This window comes from Solanum tuberosum, unplaced genomic scaffold (assembly GCF_000226075.1).
Source record: "Solanum tuberosum cultivar DM 1-3 516 R44 unplaced genomic scaffold, SolTub_3.0 scf00144, whole genome shotgun sequence".
Lineage (NCBI taxonomy): Eukaryota > Viridiplantae > Streptophyta > Magnoliopsida > Solanales > Solanaceae > Solanum > Solanum tuberosum.
The window spans coordinates 593,982-612,866 of record NW_006239074.1 but is presented as its reverse complement, the minus strand read 5'-3'; the positions used below and the strand labels follow the sequence as shown (position 1 = coordinate 612,866).

The 18,885-nt window shown below is 29.7% G+C and overlaps 2 protein-coding genes across 2 annotated transcripts; one reads left to right on the top strand and one right to left on the bottom strand.

Moving 5' to 3' along the window:
• The first annotated feature begins 4,341 nt into the window (after nt 1-4,341).
• IPKA (inositol polyphosphate kinase) lies at nt 4,342-5,439 on the top strand. Its single transcript, NM_001287863.1, is given in 1 exon segment — nt 4,342-5,439. A coding segment is annotated over 1 exon segment (1,098 nt).
• Nucleotides 5,440-9,977: 4,538 nt separating this feature from the next.
• Nucleotides 9,978-11,751, bottom strand: LOC102601403 (transcription factor MYB39-like). Its single transcript, XM_015311091.1, has 2 exons — nt 11,606-11,751; nt 9,978-10,578 (listed from the first exon to the last, which is right to left on the bottom strand). Exons 1-2 carry the CDS (start codon nt 11,749-11,751, stop codon nt 9,978-9,980), a joined length of 747 nt encoding a protein of 248 aa, XP_015166577.1.
• Nucleotides 11,752-18,885: the final 7,134 nt, after the last annotated feature.

The following is an 18,885-nucleotide window of genomic DNA, read 5'->3' as shown; positions in this document are numbered from 1 at the left end:
CCCCCCCCTCCTCCTCCATTTATTTTCTTTGGACTCTTACCCTTTTTTTATTCCTTTTCTTTTAACAAATTATGATAGTTATCTGACTTTCACATGAGAGAAAGACTTCAATTAAGTACACGGGATAGTATGAGATATTTTAGGATTAAATTTAAATAATTTTTATCTTGATTGGTTGAGACCTGACGGCAATAAATTTTATAACTTCAACTAAATAAAATTAATTTTTAGCCTAAACTTAATTATGAAATATCTCGCCTTATATTATCAAATTTGAGATTATTTATACCACATCTCTGTTAAAATATTAGGTCAAAAGTTATAATCTCAAAATTATACTTTCAGAATAATTTAATCCTCTAATCAAACGAGAGCTAACTTTTTACCTAAAAGTGGAAGTGACAATATTTAACACATGCTCACCATGGACAAAGGGAGAGAACTTTACAGGACAAATTAAATTTGTTTTAGAGAACTTTATATTATACAAAAATAATTGAGGAGCATTATCCTAAATGGATGAGAGCCATAAGTTTGTAGTGGCATTACTATTGTATATGTCAATCGAAATCTAATTCCCACGTGATTATGGGGAATTTTCTTAATCAACTTATAAATAATTAAAGACTATCATCACAAAATATTCTAATGGGAATTAAGGGATTGAATCTAAAAGTGTTAAGCTTTTGGAGATAGTTATTGCGGATCTCTTAACATGTGATTTAATTAATAATTATATTAATTGTATGTTAATCATTCCTTTCAAAATAAAATAATACATGCATAGATAAAAGGAGGAAATTGAAGAGTTCACGGAATAGAAATAATTATTATGCATTAAAATATGAGTTAAACGTAAATATCTCAACCTTTTTAAAAAAAATTAAATTTGGGATCCTTTTATTTGATAACTCAGGATAAATATCTCAACCTTATTTTATTAGGAAAGAGATTTATGTCAAATAAGTAGGACAAATAATATTGGAGTTAGAAGTCAAAATTTATAAAGTTAAGATTAAAATCTATTAGTATTACTGGTTGTAAATGGATAATTTGTATAAATATTTAATAATTTCTTAAATATAAATATAAAATTTAAACCAATATTATTGGGTTCGATCAAATTTATAACATACACATTTGCTTCGCCCCTGATATAGAACCAAAGAGGGTTGAGTAAAATTTACAATTTTGGAATCAAGTCTAGTCTTATATACGTGAAGCATATATATAGAATATATTCAATATTCTCAACCTAAATTATTTGACGTCTAGATTTTGAATATATCACATATCACAACTCACAAGTGGCATGATAATATATGTAAACGTATGATCACCTATAATAGTATACACAACACAGACTACAATCAGGAATGAAGTTAAAGGAATAGAAGAGGTTCATAATAATCAAAAACTTAAATTTTGGAGTCTCAAATTATTTTGAATACGATTCTCATAAATATATATTTACAATAAACATAAAATAGTACTATAAATATGGTATTACTTTTTATATATTTTTAAAATATATAAATTTTAATTCAAAAAATAAAAGTGCTAACCACAATCTCGTTAAAGTTAAATAAATTGATTCTCTTCTTAGAATTTCTCATTATTCTTTTCGGATATATATTCGAATAAAACTAAAAACTTTTAACACTCCAAATGAACATTTAATTTTATATGTATAGTGTAATATTCGCAGATATTAATGTAGCAAAATTCTAACGCATTTTCCTTTTTTGGGTACTTCTGAGTTTTGGGACAACTATTGAAAAATAATAATTTTGGGACAACTTTCGGCAATGGTAACAAAACAACTTTGAGTACCAATATGGATCGCACTGAGATGATTGAGATTCCTTCGTCGTTAATTATGGATATTAGGTTTGAGCTCTTATGTATTGAATAAATCTTGTTGAAAGTGCTGCTTTCATAAATGAATCCTGCATTAATGCGTATATTTGAAGTAATTAGTCTGACCCTGATGCAAAACTATTATGCTTTGACGTGGATATCAGACACCATACATGAAATTAAAAAAAACAAAAGCAACTTTCGTTGGACCACTTTGTCAATTTTGTAGGTCAGTTTTCAACAATTTTCACTTGCACAATAAAATTAATTCCTTATTATTCCTTTTCAAAATATTTCACCTGTAAAAGATGATATATGTAGAGGACCATATTCCACTCAACTTGAGATTTAAAGTGTAGTATTCCCACATGCAATGAAAGAAAATGATGTATCAACATGCCAAGAAAGATGGAAGACACACACAAAAAAAATTCTTTCGAGCTCTGTTTTCTGTAGAAAAAACGAGTTAGAATCATGAATTTATGATTTTTTCGAGAAAAATCTTATATGCATTGAATATTTTCATCAAACTAATATATTCATCTCATGTATATGAATATAGAGTTCTTTTACTTAATTATAATAAATTGTATTGATATGATATAAACATTGATTAAATTTTTACGTCATAAACCTGTCAATAATTAATTGTTGTACAAATAAGTCAAAACACCCCCAACTTGTTGATGTAACACGTCCTTTTCATGGCTATCTATTTCAAAAAAATCAAGGAATTTGTCACCAATCACTAATCACATGTCTCTTAATAAAAACTTGTTGTTCTTTTTAATCTTTCTAAAGATCTTTCTCTTTCGCATCTTTGATAATATTCTCAACTTTATTCCTAATTTTCTTTATTTTATATATATGATCGTTATATATAGTAATGCTTCTACACTACGAAGTTCCTAATTTGTTTTTCTTCAAAACGTTCGATATGTGCCGTGATGTTCAGTTCAAAATCATATCAAATTGATTGAGCATATAACTACACGCAATCATGCATAAATAATACTAGAATAGTACACGTTGTGAATATGACTTTTCATATGACAATATTATGTAGTTTGCGAGTTGATCTGCAACCTTATTCAAATTCATGTAGTTATGGTCAATTCGAAGCTCATGTTATGCAAGCGTAAATTAATGTTAGAATAGTGTGCATTGAGACTTGTGACAGTAGATGGATAGGATTTATTACGTTTTTAAGATGAGAAAACAAATTAAATAGAAAAAAAATTAAACCTATAATATTATTCCAAATCAATTAGAGTATGTCATTATCATGGACCATGTATTACCATGACATCCAAAGTCGGATACATATTAATAATTCTCTACTCGAAAAAGAAAAGATTTATAAAAGGAAAAAGCTCAATGCACCAATTGCATGACCTAATTAATCTTTGTCAATTTAAACTTATTCCTTTTCTCTTTTCCACTTTATTTATCTTTTTATGTTTTCGATACTAATATTGTAACTCACTAATTTAAAATTGCACAACAAGATCCATTTTTGAGGTCGGTCACTTCCCTCTTTAAGAATTTTCTATTTAAAGCTTAAATAAAAATAGCTGATTAAAAATAAAATGATCCCATCCATTAATCCATAACGACCCTTATTGTTAATTTGTTTCTCTCTTTTTGTAATCTTTTGAACCATGCAAGTGTACTCAAATAGCTAACCAATCCAAGTAAGTCACAATCAATAGAGTATTCTTTGTAGTAGTGATAACCAGTTGAGCAATATTTTATCATATCCCATTTTTCTCTATCCTAAAAGAATCTAACTCTGATTATTTGTCTAATTAATGCAAATGATTAAAGGATAATTGAGTCATGTCCCGTTAGCCCAAAATTAAAAATAACATTGTTTAGTTTTAAGAAAAACAAAGAAATAGTGAAATTGATTAAAACACATCTATTTGTAATAATGTTTTAGCTAATTATTCGAAAGTCAAATTAGTTTTTTTACCATGATTTTCTACTACTAATATTTTAGCATTTAAACAATCATTATATAAAATATAAGTAAATTATAGACATTATATTGACGTCGTTAATTATATAAAATTCTAATATTGACGTCATTATTTTGACACCATTACAGTTGTCTTCTGTGACCGTCACCAGCTCACCGCAAACAGCCTGGTGCGGCGAAAATCAACATGCTCTCCTCAAAATTCGCCACGTGTCTACCTCAACCTCAACGCCTGTCATATTATCAAACCCTAAATCCCCCTTCTCCCACATATATATATCCCCAATCTCTCCATTTCACTTCCTTCTTCCTCCCCTTACTGATCAGTATCAAAGTTTCCAGAATCAAATTCCTCCAAAACCCTAACCCTTTTCCCCAAATTCAATCCCAAATTCACAAAAAATGTGGTTCCTTTGTTCATCAATTCAACTGTTTTGAACACTGAATCAACTTTATCTGAATTGCTTTGTTTTTTTATCGCCGGGTCGGGTCATTTGTGTATGAAAATGGCGGAGCCGATGAGGAGATATAGTGTTGGATACGCTTTAGCTCCGAAGAAACAAGCGAGTTTCATTCAAGTTTCCCTTGTGAACCTTGCTAAGGAACGAGGAATTGATCTCATAAAGATCGATACGGACAAGCCGTTGATTGATCAAGGACCGTTTGATTGTGTGCTACATAAAATGGACGGTGATGATTGGAAGCGTCAGCTGAAAGAGTACGGTTCTGAATTTCCTCAGGCGCTTATTATTGATTCCCCCGAAGCGATTGAGCGGTTGCATAACAGGATTTCGATGCTTCAGGCGGTGGGGGAGGTTGAAATCGACTGTGAAAATGCTTCGTTTGGGATTCCTAAGCAAACTGTAATCTATGATGCAAAGATGGTGTCGGCTATAAACCTTGAAAGTGAAGGTTTGGAATTTCCGGTGATTGCAAAGCCGTTGGTGGCTGATGGAAGTGCAAAGTCGCACAAAATGTTGCTTGTTTTTAACAAAGATGGGTTGAGAAAATTGAAACCACCTATTGTGTTACAAGAGTTTGTGAATCATGGGGCAGTGATTTTTAAGGTGTATGTGGTTGGTGATTATGTGAAGTGTGTCAAAAGGAAGTCTTTACCCGATGTGAAGGAGGATGGTTTAGGGAGATTAGAGAGTTACTTGCCATTTTCTCAGGTTTCGAATTTGAATAATTTTGAAAAGAACGATGATAAATACTATAAGTTGATGAATTTGGAAAATGCTGAATTCCCCCCTTTGAGTTTTCTTACTGATATAGCTAGGGGACTTAGGCGGGTGACAAAATTGCATCTTTTTAATTTTGATGTGATTAGGGATGATAGAGTTGGAAATAGGTATTTGATCATTGACATTAACTATTTCCCTGGGTACGCAAAGATGCCGAATTATGAGTGTGTGTTAACAGACTTTTTCTGGGATGTTTTGAATCAGAATGATAAGAGCTTGGGGAGTTTAAAGAATGGTCACTGTGAAAAGGAAGTTAGGGTTTTGGTTGGGAATAGCGGGTGTGGTGAGGATGAAGGAACATTGCCTGTTTCACCGCTTAAGATAGAAGAAAATGAGAACCCTATTCAGGTGTGAAATGTGAAGTGCAGAACTCAAACTGGTATTTGGTTGTGGGTAGCAACAGGTTGCTCTGCAAAATTTGCTGAAGTTCAAGCAAGCTGCAGAGACTTATTTTAGGTAGGGAGTTGGTACATCAGTTAATAAGTAGGTTCTTTGCTGTGATCATGTCGTCTGGAAACATTAGATGATTATCTTTGTTCAACTTGTACATTCTATCTTTGCAGTGAGATAGGTACCTTTTCAGATACTCTTTATCATGAAAACCAAGTTTTTCCTTCAAGGCAATTGTAATTCCTGGCTGAAAATATCTTAATATGTGCCTTTGGCAACTTTGATAAATGAATATTGCTGTTTATCTCAATGACTGTTCTTTAAAATATTTTCCCCTTCATGCTGCTTTACAGGGTGGTCTTATTGCATATGAATTTTGTATTTTGAATGATGTCACTTACTGCTCATGTAATTTATTCTTGCAAGAGGAATCAGATCCCTGAGAGATCTATTTCTATGGCATCTGTATGGCAGATTCTTGATTGTCTCTCCCGTGGAAGTTATTATGAGATTGTTTGTAGAGGTTATTCCTTTTCCAAACTACATTTTTTATGTTCACCACAGTTCAAACCTTAATTTGGTAGCTTAAGACTAATTTATGTTGAATATCAGTATCTTTTCTTTGATAAGGTATTTTATTAATGTTGGGAAAATCAGCTGATTGTATTTTATGCTTTTTAGTCTTGTCAGATGCAGATTTAGTTCATCATGAGCCACAAGTTAAACCCTTGTTGCATGTTTTATTTTCACATAATGTGGGTATATCATTAAATCTTAGAGTTAGATTCACCAGTAGGTAAGGCTCGGCATGCCCTAATGTATCTCTTTATTTTTAGTGTAGTTTTCTCTTTTCCATTTGACTCTTGAGAGTAAATGCTGAATTCTGTTGCTGCTTTAGAGTTATTCGTACACTTTTGCTATTTAAGCAATATGACTGGGACACGTCGGAAGAAAACTGTTAGTATTGGCTTTTTCCCCTAAGAATTTGCTGCCGACGTGTTTGTGTTCAGGGAACCCTTTGGCATAGACTCAATAGATTGTGTTAGTTGGCACGTTTCTTGAAGATTGATTAATATTAGGTTATTAGTTTTGCGTTGAGTTCATTCTTGTGCTGCACGGTTGTAAGACTGGCAAGGTTATATGATAGTGAATATTGAACTTCTAATCTCCAACATATCTACAAGGCGAGTGCCATAGAAATGTGGATGTTAAGATTATTTGTGCAGTAAACACGATCAGAAATGATTACATTTAGCAATAAGTGCAAGTAACACATATAGAAGATAAAATGTTGAGACTGTCTTTTGAGACGGTTTGTTCATGACCTACATTGGCCTCCCTAGGCACCGGTCTGTAGGTGTAAAACCATGGTGATTGTCGGTGTTAAAAAGTGGCTGAGATACAACTAAAATTACATGGAAGGAGATTTGTTCCAAAAGATGAACAATCTCTTGAAATCTATATAGAATTAACGAAGAATAGGGCATAATGGAAGAAAAGGGTTCATACTAGGTGATACTAATTACGTAGTTGGATGAGGTTTAGTCATGTTTGTACATTACCTTAGGTCCAAAATTAGAAATGTTCTTTTGTGCAGTCCAATGTCACCGAGCTTCCCTTCTTTACATCCAGTTAAGACTTGGGGAAATGGAATGGAGGAAGTCCTAGGGTTGGTCCCACTTTCAGGCTATTAGAAGAAAGGATGTAGACTCTCTTAAGTAGGAGCTGCTCTCTTCCATTGAGAAGGTAATCAAGATTGCTAGTGAGGATTAAAAAACAAAATTATGAATAATTTTCCAGAGTGACAGTTTTTGAATCATTCGGGCATTTGTGTTGTATCCTTTGCGAGTTTCCTGCATCCGCAGGCATAGATTTAGCTCTTATTCAAAAGTATCTGTAGATGTGCACATACAGATCGAGAAAATAATGATTGTTAAACTTGTGGTGATGTATTTGCCATAGTGTGGGGTGTTATTATCTTGTGAAGCGTTTTCCTTGTGGGTTGAAGCAGACACTTGATGTGAGATGAAGAATGTTCATAATGAATTACTCTATTGTAATTCGTCCTAAAAGAATGTTTGGAATGAGTCTTTTAGTCTCGTAGAGATGTACAAGCTAGTAATGAATGTAAATAGCTTCAGGTGTAAGAGAACTTAAATTTTTAAATATTGGATTGAGACAGGTCTAAATGGATTCATATATTTGACCTCAGCTAACTTAGGGTTGAGTCATAGTTATTGTGGTTGCTATATTATGTATCAAGTTAGTGTTTTAGACAAGAGTTACCACTTACAAATAGGGAATGTTCCGTAAAGATATTGGTTATGCGGGGACCTTTCCGGATCATCCGTATCTTGTGATTTTGAGTTACGGTTACATCTTTACCCGCATTGATATTTTTCCTTTCATGTAAGAGCCTTGTTTTGGTTAATGTTTTAGACTGAAAGCTTTGTCTTGTTTCTTAAAATTGCATGTATTCTCCTGGTGAGTTGTTTTATTTGAAGTTTTAATCGTAGACGTGATATGTGTGATTTGGCATGAGAAACTCTTGGTAGTTCTTTGATCTTACTATTCTGTGTTCTGTTCTTTGTTGGATATACTAAAATAAATGCTAGCAGTTTGATGGAGGATTGTATGCATCTTTTTCATTTATCAATGTATTTTCATGTTTAGTTACATAGCCTCCCCAGGGTTTGGATTGGTAAACCTTGGTTGCTCGACGTCAATACACAAGGATGATATCAGTTCACATGAGTTGCATGGATCAAATTGGCAGCAACCTGAGTGCTGACGACTAATCAGGTGTAAGTATGAGATGCCTGCTGTGTCAGTTCCTTCTCTCGTTCCAGTGCATCGTCACATCTCCTCATGCATAGCATGCGTCTCTGCAGTTTCATGATCTTGCACCATGTAAAAACTTGTGCTGTAGATGTTGTCTTGAGCTGTAGATGTAAAGAGTGAAAATGTACCACATAAGGGGGGGTTAATCACCTTCAAATCGTGGCAAAAAGTTGTTACGAATCCTGACTTTCCCTGACTTGTGCATCATTTCCGATCAGATGATCCATTAATCCGACTAATGGAATTTGGAGGATTATAAATGGATTGATTTTATTTTTTTTAAAATTCCATTGGGAGATTCAACATGTTACTTTTTCTGCTTGCTTTGACATGTATCATTCTTGGTGTCTGCACCTACTACCAGATAGCTTTGGGATCGAGGTTCTGCGGTGTTGCACTGTTGATAAATGATTTGAATGTTAAATCTGGTACTTTTCGCTGTGAAAGCGAACAAAATTGAACATTTCTGTGAACTTATATTTTACTGGTTTACAGATTTTTATTTGTGTTTCTGTTGGGTATGAGTATCTTGTTTCGACTATTTGCTAAACTGTCATCTGGTATTTTTCATTTCCTAAGAGTGAGCATAGTAGACTCACACAATCAAAGGGAAATATAACAACAAAAGCATGTTAAATATTGAAATATTTACTAAAAAAGTGTTAGCTATCTCCACTGTCCTTGGCATGAAATGAAAGGAGGACCAGAAACATGAATTAAACTATTTTGGAGCAAGTAAAAAAACTATACTATATCTTAAGAGTTATGATTTATGTTGATAAATCAAAGATAATAAGTTTATTTTCAGAATTTTTAAGTGAAGGAGAGAGATGAGACTAGCTAGGATAATTCAGGAAACTTGATTGAACGGGCTTGACCATTCCTGAGCCAAAAAAATTGAAACTAGCCCGTGTAAATTGTAATACTCTACTTGATTTTTGGGCCTTTCTCCTTCTGGATTTACATACAAAATCTTGTTTCTATTGTGTGCATAATATAATAGAGTAATAATTAATAACCAAATATCCCCCCAGGTCAATTCATAGCTAAACAAATGTTACAAAGCAACGTGTCAAAAAAATGTTATGACTATAAGTTTTTTTAAGTTTTGCGCCTCGTCTTATAAACTAGCATAAATTAAAATGGAGGTTGTACTCGACAAGTGTATTTGTATTTGTGAGTTCCTTTTTCTTATTGGTGTACAACATTTTCATGAGGAATATCAAACACGAAAGGATCTCTCATGCAATCTATATATGAAAATGGAAGTGGAGTATTAGCTTATGTTCGGTACGAAGAAAAATGTTATGGTTAAGACAAGTACATTTGTATTGATAATTGAAATGTCAAAACCATCCTTAAATTTGAATTGGAATTTCAATAAACAGACATGTCGATACCACTTTTTTAACTCATACCAGGATGAAGTCAATGCATTATGTCTTCAAACATTTTAATATCTAAACAAAGGTATTAAAAAATATTGAAAATGCCAACTTTTACAATGTTGAACTCGTGCTAGCACAAAGTATATTACATTGAGAAAAAAAAGAAAAGAAAAAAGGTACACAAAAATTAACATAAAATTGAAGCTGCATCACATGTCTATATATATCTACACTAGAACAACACAATTACAATTAATTCAAAAAATAAAATCTTCAAATAATATTTGCTTCATCATCCAGAATTTTTTCCAATGCATAAAAATCATCATAATAACTTGGATTAATCATATCAATAATCTGCTGATCAAATGGTACTGAATTCTCAGGTGTAACTGGAACTAGTGAAGGAAGTGATGAATATTCTGAATTATTATCAACAATATTAATCATATTATTCTCTAAAATACTCGAATTTACGACCATATTGTCCGATAAATTATTTGAAATTGGAGAAGGTTCATTAGTAAGAATTTGGTCATATGGAGCAATAATATTATTGTAACATTGTTGCATGGGGTAATTATTTTCTTGTAAAGATGGAATTAATGTAGGAGGAGGGGTATTTAGGACTTGAATTATGTTTTGAATAATATGGATTTTGGCTATTTCTGTCAATTCAGCTTGTAATCTAAGAGCAGATTCAAAAGGGTTCATCAAATTAGAAAGGCTAAGAAGTAAATTTGGATCAGTTATTGGTTGATGTGTTACTGGATCAATTCCTGACTTAAGAAGTTTTTTCTTCAGATGCGTATTCCATAAATTCTTGATTTCATTATCAGTTCTTCCCGGAAGATGAGATGCAATTTTTGACCACCTACAAAATATAATATAATTATGTTAATGAAAAACACATGATATCAACAATAAAATGTAGAGATTTTAACATAGTGTAAAGAATTTGTATATTATCAATGTATATTTACATGTCATAGTAGGTATTATTTAACCAACCCTATTTTCAGGTACTTCCCATCTTTTATGAAGTAGTTATTTTTAAGGCTTTTAATACATCTTGTTATTCGATCAAATAGTTAACAACCACTGGACAAATGTATATGAGAAAATATATAATACTCTCTTCGTCCAATTTTACATGGTACCATTTGACTTGACATAATGTTTAAGAAAAAAAGGAAAACTTTAAATGTGGTCTAAAACAATCTTTAGATATTTGTGTGATAGTAAACTATTTCATTAAGGGTAAAAGGATAATTTCAAAGTGAAATTGTTTCAAATTATAGTAAGTTGGAGGGACTTGAAAAAGAAAGGCTATCACATAAAATGAGACGGGGAAATAATAAAATATGTATACACATTAATATAAATAAATAGATATATTTTTACTATAAATTTTACTGGTGGTTATATGTGTAAAAGTTTCTATTCTATTAAGGAGTTAAAATAACATATAACATACATCGATGGTGTAAATATTTTTTACCCATCATGCCATATAGTAGCTTAACAAATAACATATCCCATTTTCAGTATTTCAAAATCCCACCATATTTCAAGGAGATCGACATACCTATAAATATCTTTTGTATAGAGTTAAAACTCTTTTTTTTTTCCAGGTAAAATATTGTAAAAACTATCTAAGTTTTATATTGTTAGTCAGTTGGTGTAGAGAAGTTAAACTCAAGAAGGGTAACAACAATGAATCAAAATTAAAACATGAAACTATATCAAGAAATTAGAGGGAAAATATTGAGTAATCCTACTTGTTTCCAAGAAGAGAATGAAGGTTGATGATAATTTCTTCTTCTTCAATGGAGAATTCTCCTCTTTTAATATCAGGCCTTAAATAATTAGTCCACCTTAATCTACAACTTTTGCCACACCTATTTAAACCTGCTTTTTTTGGAATTAATTGCCAATTAGTATGGCCATTTTTTGTAATATAATCCATCAATTTCTCATCTTCTTCACTTGTCCATGGCCCCTTCTTTAAATCTTCATCAACTTTACAACATGGATATCTCCCCATTTTTCAAAAATAAAAAGGCACTAAGAAAATTGCAAAGTTATAATTTTTGAGAAAAAATGGAGAAATGTGATGGTTTATATAATTGCATGGAAGTGAGATTTGGTATAGCATGAAGTCAATTATTTTCTTAATATTAAATTATACAACAAAGTTTTAGTCTACACGGCAAAAGATTATGTAGAGAGAGGTGGCATAGTAAACCTTGTTTAGCTTATTAGCAAATTGTATTAAACTAAGAATTAGGTAATATATTGCTAGTGTCAATTTCACAAGAAGTGAGATTTTTTGTCAACATTTCTAAAAAAAAAAGAAAAAAGAAAAAGTGTTGGTAAGCCACCAAGATTATTGTTTTGGATTTTAGTTCTTTTTGGTTGATTATGTTTTACTCCACTCCAACTTATTAGCAGGGGGATGTAACATATAATTAACAGATTCAATCGAGCATAATGTTTTTTTAATAAGGAGAAAAAATAAAATTTTAGTACTCAATTTTGAACCAATAGTTTCAAAAGTGTAATAAGTTAGCCGTAAAATCTAAATATTTAACATATTTTCGTGTCACTTTTATTTTTTAAAGTTTTCTCGCGAAACAAACATATTCAATGTAATTCCACAAAATAGGGTCAAAGAAGGATAATGTGTATGCAAACATTATTCTTACTTGGTAAAGAGATTATTTTCGGTAGACCCCCAACTCAAGAAAAGAAAAGAAAAGAAAAAAGGTCTAAAACAGTACAAAGAAAGAAATAAGAATTTCATGGTAAACATACTATAGATAACCTGACATATCATCCTAAACATTAGTCATAACAGGATAAAACAATAGTTGAAGTATACAAAAGACCACAAATAATACTATACGACTAATAGTTGCTAATAACACAAAAGAATAAGTGAGACAACACTTATAACTAGCTTTCTACCTTAATTTTTATACACGAACAATATAAAAACGAGTAATGTACAAATTTAAATTATTTAAAATATAATTAATAGTTAAATTGTACTGGTAAAGAACAAAAAAATATTTCAAGGCCAATAATTTTATTTTTAAAAAATTGAGGTTAAAGAAAATTACAATATAATAAGAAATCAGATGTTCGCTAACAAGGTAAAATTACAAATAACTAATCAACTGGACTACTAATATATATATGTTAAATTCAAGATTTAATGTGATGGTTTAACCGATTAGGTATAGAAGAGGTTCTTTAAGGCATTATGTGTGGCCTTATAGCATCTATGACTATCTTGTGGTCATTTTATAATCTTTTTAAATTTTTTGTTCCTCAACGTAAATAACTTTTTTAGGGACATTAATGTATATTTTTATATTATAATACTCCCTCCATCTCATTTTATATGTCACCTTTTTACTTTTCACTTGCATTAAGAAATGATGTAACTTTACCCTTATTTAATGTTTTTTTAAGTCAACTTTATTAATAAATGACGAGTTTAATTAACTACTATTCTATCAAGGGTATAATAGGCAAAATATGGTAATTTATGCATAAAATTTATAAAATAACAAGTATTGTGGTCCAGCTATTTATAGAAAGGGATGACATATAAAATGGGACGGAGGGAGTATTTCGTTGTATTCTGCATCGCTAAGAAATTTATGCTTCAAACGCTAGATATAAATTCGATTGCTATTTGCTACAAATAAAAATTAAATCTCAGTTCATTTAAATAACAAATCGTACAATTAAATGATATCTGGTGCAACTAGTTGAATAAATTCATAGAGTTCATTTTTTCTGTTCAATATATATTGCTCAAAATGAATTGGAAGCAGGTAAAGTACGAGTTGAACAATTTGTTGAATACATGAAATTAATCCAAAAACTATATACCTATTTCAAGGATAATTAATATAATTCTCAAATGATTAGAGTTGTATTTGTTTGAACTCTACATTATATTGTCAATGATTAGGTCTATAGGCTACTTTCAATTCTTTGATTCTGCTAGTTAAATACTACTATTTTAATCCTCTCAAAAGCATCATTATAATTGTCATCAATTTTGTCACTTTGTATATCTTACCTCAATATAGCTCTGACTATTTTCTTTCAAATATTTTTGGTCTCTTAAGCAGTTATAAAGTATAATTAAATTATATCCTAAAATGTGGCTGTTGAATAATCCATCTTCATCAATCATAATTCAGTATTTAACCGGAAATCAGACAAAAATGGAATAAAAGTAAGTCTAAAATAATCCTTTAATTATATATTTATCGAATTTAGTTCTTTAACTATCCAAAATGCTATCAAATTTGATCTCTTAATCATACACTTACTATTTTTTGTCCCTTAATTATGCACTTTTAATCGTTTAAGTATTTCATCTTTTTTTTTCTCCCATTCTGATCTATATTTTTCTTTAAGCATGGCTTGGTTTCAAAAGAATCTAGCTCTTTCGAGACAAGTACATATCTGAGTAATTTAGCTAGGTTTATCTATGTTGAAGATATAATTAAGTAAATAAAAGTAAATTATCACTAATATCTTAAATTTTTAGATGAAATAGTTACACAATATAACATAATATCGGTCATCAGAACAAATAGAGGTAATCTAGGATTCTAACTTTCACCATCATGGCACTACACAATACACATTAACCAGAAGAATTTTCAGACACTTGAACAAAACAATAAATCAGATCTGTACATGGAAGTAGAGGCGGAGCTAGGTGGGGGTTTGTCGGTTCGAACGAACCCACTAATATATTTCTGTAGATTCTGTATTTATATTAAAAAATTAAATAAATATATATATGTAAATTAACTTGTGAACCCTCTAATAAAATTAATTGACAGCTTAGTGGTAAGAAAGAACGGTGAAAATATTTTTCTCCGCCTCTGCTGATGGAAGAGGTGGGGGCTTTAAAGACATTAATTTCCTATGGAGATAAAAATTTCTTCTATCTCAATTTTATGTGACATAGTTGAAATTTCGAGATTCAAACTTTCAATTTTTTAACGCTAATTCAGATATAGAAGCTTTAATTATTTTGAAATAGAATTTATATATTTGAAAACTACAAAAAAAAAAAGAATCATAAATCACAATAATTAACAACTTAAAAAAAATTCAAAATACATAAATAAAAATTCCGATAAAAGAAAATCTAAATTAACTCTCGAAATTCCAATAATGTCACATAACTTAGAACAGAAAAAATATATAATAGTGACTTATACGTTCTTAAGAGCAAGTAAAAAGAAATTGAATTGCAAGGTAACAACAGTTAAATTATCAATGGTTTGAAAATTATAAAGTATAGAACAATTGACATCATATTTGGTGTTAATTAGTCAATGGGATGTTAGGAAAAAAGTGACATTTTATCCCCTCATTTTTTAATTTGATTAATTAAATTCAATTCTAACCGTGTAATAAAAGCGTAAAAAAAAAGTAGATCAAAGTGTGAAAATTTTTATGCCATGGAATATAGCATCTAAAATTACAATAAGAATCCAAAGTTTTTGGTTGGAATTTACTACCTAACTATTGATTTAATTTCAACTGATAAAAACTTTTCCCTTGCTAATTAAAAGAAATTTCGTGGAGTTCTATTATTCCCCAATTTAATTAGATTAACTGACTTATGTTTATTTACTATCTTTGACATTTTAGTAAGCAATATTATTAAAATTACAACAAGGTTTAGTGGAGTAGCTAGTAACATTAATTAAATTAAACCATATTAATTATAATTTCATATTTTACAAATATATTTAGATAATTAAAATCTGTGACTTTGACCTTTTCATTTTTTTGTATGAATAATTTGAGGTTGTCGGCCTAGAGGAAATACAGCAACTTTTTCCTATTCATTTAGGGTATTTGTTCTTAATTTAGGCTGTCCTCCAAAATATTATACTTCCTCCGTTTATTTTACTTGTCACATTTATCCTTGACAGATTCATTTAGAAAATAATAATCTATATGACTATTTTACATACTATCTTTATTAATTGATATTTAGTATTTGATTTTAAAAATAATTTTGAAAAATAAGTAATTAATAATACGGGTAAATCATGAGGGAAAAAAATATTTTTTCTTGATATGTTGCCGTGACAAGTAAAAATAAAAAAATATTTTTGGAATAGTGAACAAATAAAAATGATTTTTTTTTTACTAGCTTCATAAATTAATGATAATTATTAGTACTACTATAGTTAATTTATCTAGAACATTAAAAGTTCTATCCAAAGACATAGTCTAACAACGTACAAAAAAATAAAATAAAATAAGGCATGAAGCACAATACATAAATAAATATGTAGGAGAGGGAGATTGGGGTCTTGTCGATTTTATTGTGTGCCAAATATATTATTGATGAATATTGTGTCTTGTTTGGAGATGTTGGTTTAGTTATGTTGTTATTTTTTGAGACAAAAAAAATTGGATAGTCCCAAAAATAGGAAGAAACTTTGTACAATATTTTATAAGTTTTTATTAATATTTATTTTGGGATTCTATTTCCTTAATTCAATCCTAAATTGGTTCTAAGTGTCACTTTAAAAACAAAACTATATTCATTAAGAAATTAATAAATATAATATGTATCTTACAAAACTATTTCTAATTAATAAATGTTTTTGGAAAATTGAACATTATTAAGAAGATCAAGTATCAGGGAGTAGTTAAAACAAATCATACTACTCTCTTCGTTTCGTCCCGTTTTATGTTATGTGACACCCATTTCTTTTTAGTCACAACAATTTAACTTTTGCCCCTTTATCCTTAATGAAATGATTTATAATCAAACAGATATTTAAAAAATTATTTATAAAATAAGTTTCTAAAAGTGTTTTAAAAAAAAATATTATATCAAATCAAACGATATCAGATAAAATAGAACTTAAAAAAAAAAGTTTTTCCTCTGAATTCCAAAAGTGACAAAGCTACAACTTGTTGGAAGCTACAACTAACTTTAGTTAAATCTGTCAGCTCATTGGTCATGTTTATGGGAGTTGTTAAAAGCTCCCTTGTAACGTGCATTTAAAGCAATTAATGGGGAACATACATTAACTAGTTATTCTTTTAAAATAATTCCTAACCGATTAATTAAATCTTAGTAATTCAATTAATTCTCAATTATCCTTTAGCTAACAGTTCATTAATTCCCATTGATATCTCAGGCAAAAAGAATAAAAATTAATTAATCTTCGATTTGGTCATTGAAACTTCAAAAAAGAAAGAAGAGTTTTTGAAGTTGCAATTTTTAGAATTTGAAATTGTATTTGAATATACATTTTACTTGATTAAAATTTGAAGTTTTATGAGAAAAAGTCAAAATCCAACAACTGGTTTGAGCAAGTTTACAAAATCTAATTAAATTTCATGCCAAAACATATATGTTTAATTCAAAATTTATGGTCAAACGCTAGTCAAAATAATAGATGTGAAATGATGTTAAGCGGTGCATAGATTGTAGGCTTTATATAGTACTATATATATTCTTTCATCCCAAAACATTTGTCAATTTACAAAATCAAAATTGAATTAATTAACTTTTTTTTTTGCCATTAAAATTAAATATTTTTGAAAAAAATAATAGTTATTACATTAAAAAGAGTTAGGAATAAATTACTAAATTAGTAAAAAATACTTCTTACTATTTATATTTTCTTAAAAGACCGTGACAAAAAAATGTGATAATTAATATAAAACGGGGAGTATCAAGTATGTATATGTTGTGTAGTTAAGAAGCCTAGTTTTCATGAGAAATAAAGAAAAAAATCGATTAGTTATTATTAACAGATGCGAGTTGGAATTATTAATTAAAGAGTGCACAGAACTGTGAATTAAAAAGGCAAATGACGAAAATTTGGCCTACCAACCATATTGGATGTTTGCATCGAATTGTGAAATTAGATTTATAAATGTCTAACAATAATAATTATAATAATAAAAATGATATTTGTAAAAGATGTCGTAAATGTGAGGGATACAAGAAGATCTAGTTTTCATGAGGTTAGATTGATTTTTTTTTTATTTCTTATTCAATGTCGTCGGGTATTTTATATTGGAAGTCCAACTAAATTTGAAACGTACATTATAAAACTTATTTTGAGGGTGACACTTTTAACATAATTTTCTTTGTACTCACGAATTTGAATCTGAAATCTTTGATTAAGAATACGATGGAGCAATTGCATCACTGCACCACAACGCATGTACATGATGAAGTTAGATTGCTTTAACTAGTAATCACTAGATATTAGTCCAGAAATTGCATTTAAATCATATTTATTTTTCAATCAATAGTAATCCATACACCAATTAATTCAATTGGTCCATAGATTGTCATGGTCATTCCAAGTACAGCAACAATTAATTTCTCCCCTAACTCTTTCCTCTTTTTTTTCTTTTTTTTTTTAAAGTTCGATTTTGTCAAAATTTAATTTTAGACATCACATATTTGAAGTAATTTTAAAGTGGGTAAATGTGTAAAAAAAAATAAAAACAATATTACAAGTTAAATGGTGGTGTCCGAATAACCATGATAAGTGATATAGTGAAATTTTTACCATACATGTTCAATATCAAATTTTAATGTAAATAATTAAAATACTCCTCAATATTTTATTTGTTTATTTCTATCCACAAATTAACTTAACAATTTTGACTCAAATTCTCATTGAAATTAAAAGATCAACGAATAGAAGTCATGCATGACGTTTGCCACAATTCACAGATATGATCAGCCAATAAATTTGTTAATTATATTGTTGATTATCTGATTTGAATATAATTATAACATTTTGAACTTTGACTTATAAAATCTTGTTTGGTAAATCTCAGATAGTTCCCTCATCAGCATTCAGCATTCAGCAACATCAATCATATTTACTAAATGCATACATCCACGCAGTCCACGTAAAATATTCAAGCCGCCTCATGACAAATAAATTCGAACACATTTAATTATAATTTTCATGAATTTTCTTTTTGTTAAATATATATGCTTCAAATAATGACGGATTCAAAATTTCGTTCAGCGGTACGAAAAAATATAAGCAGTGTTTACAAATGAGCAGGTTGGTTTAGATATAAACTAGACGAATATGATGCAAACTTACATATACAACTTGCTTTTTTTGTTTGG

What these genes read in the sequence shown, in the direction of transcription:
- LOC102601403 (XM_015311091.1), bottom strand. Translation starts at nt 11,751, where the DNA reads ATGGGGAGATATCCATGTTGTAAAGTTGATGAAGATTTAAAGAAGGGG. An exon ending in AAAAAAGCAGGTTTAAATAG is followed by an intron (nt 10,579 to 11,605) that starts GTGTGGCAAAAG and finishes TATATTTTGTAG; the next exon opens with GTGGTCAAAAATTGCATCTC.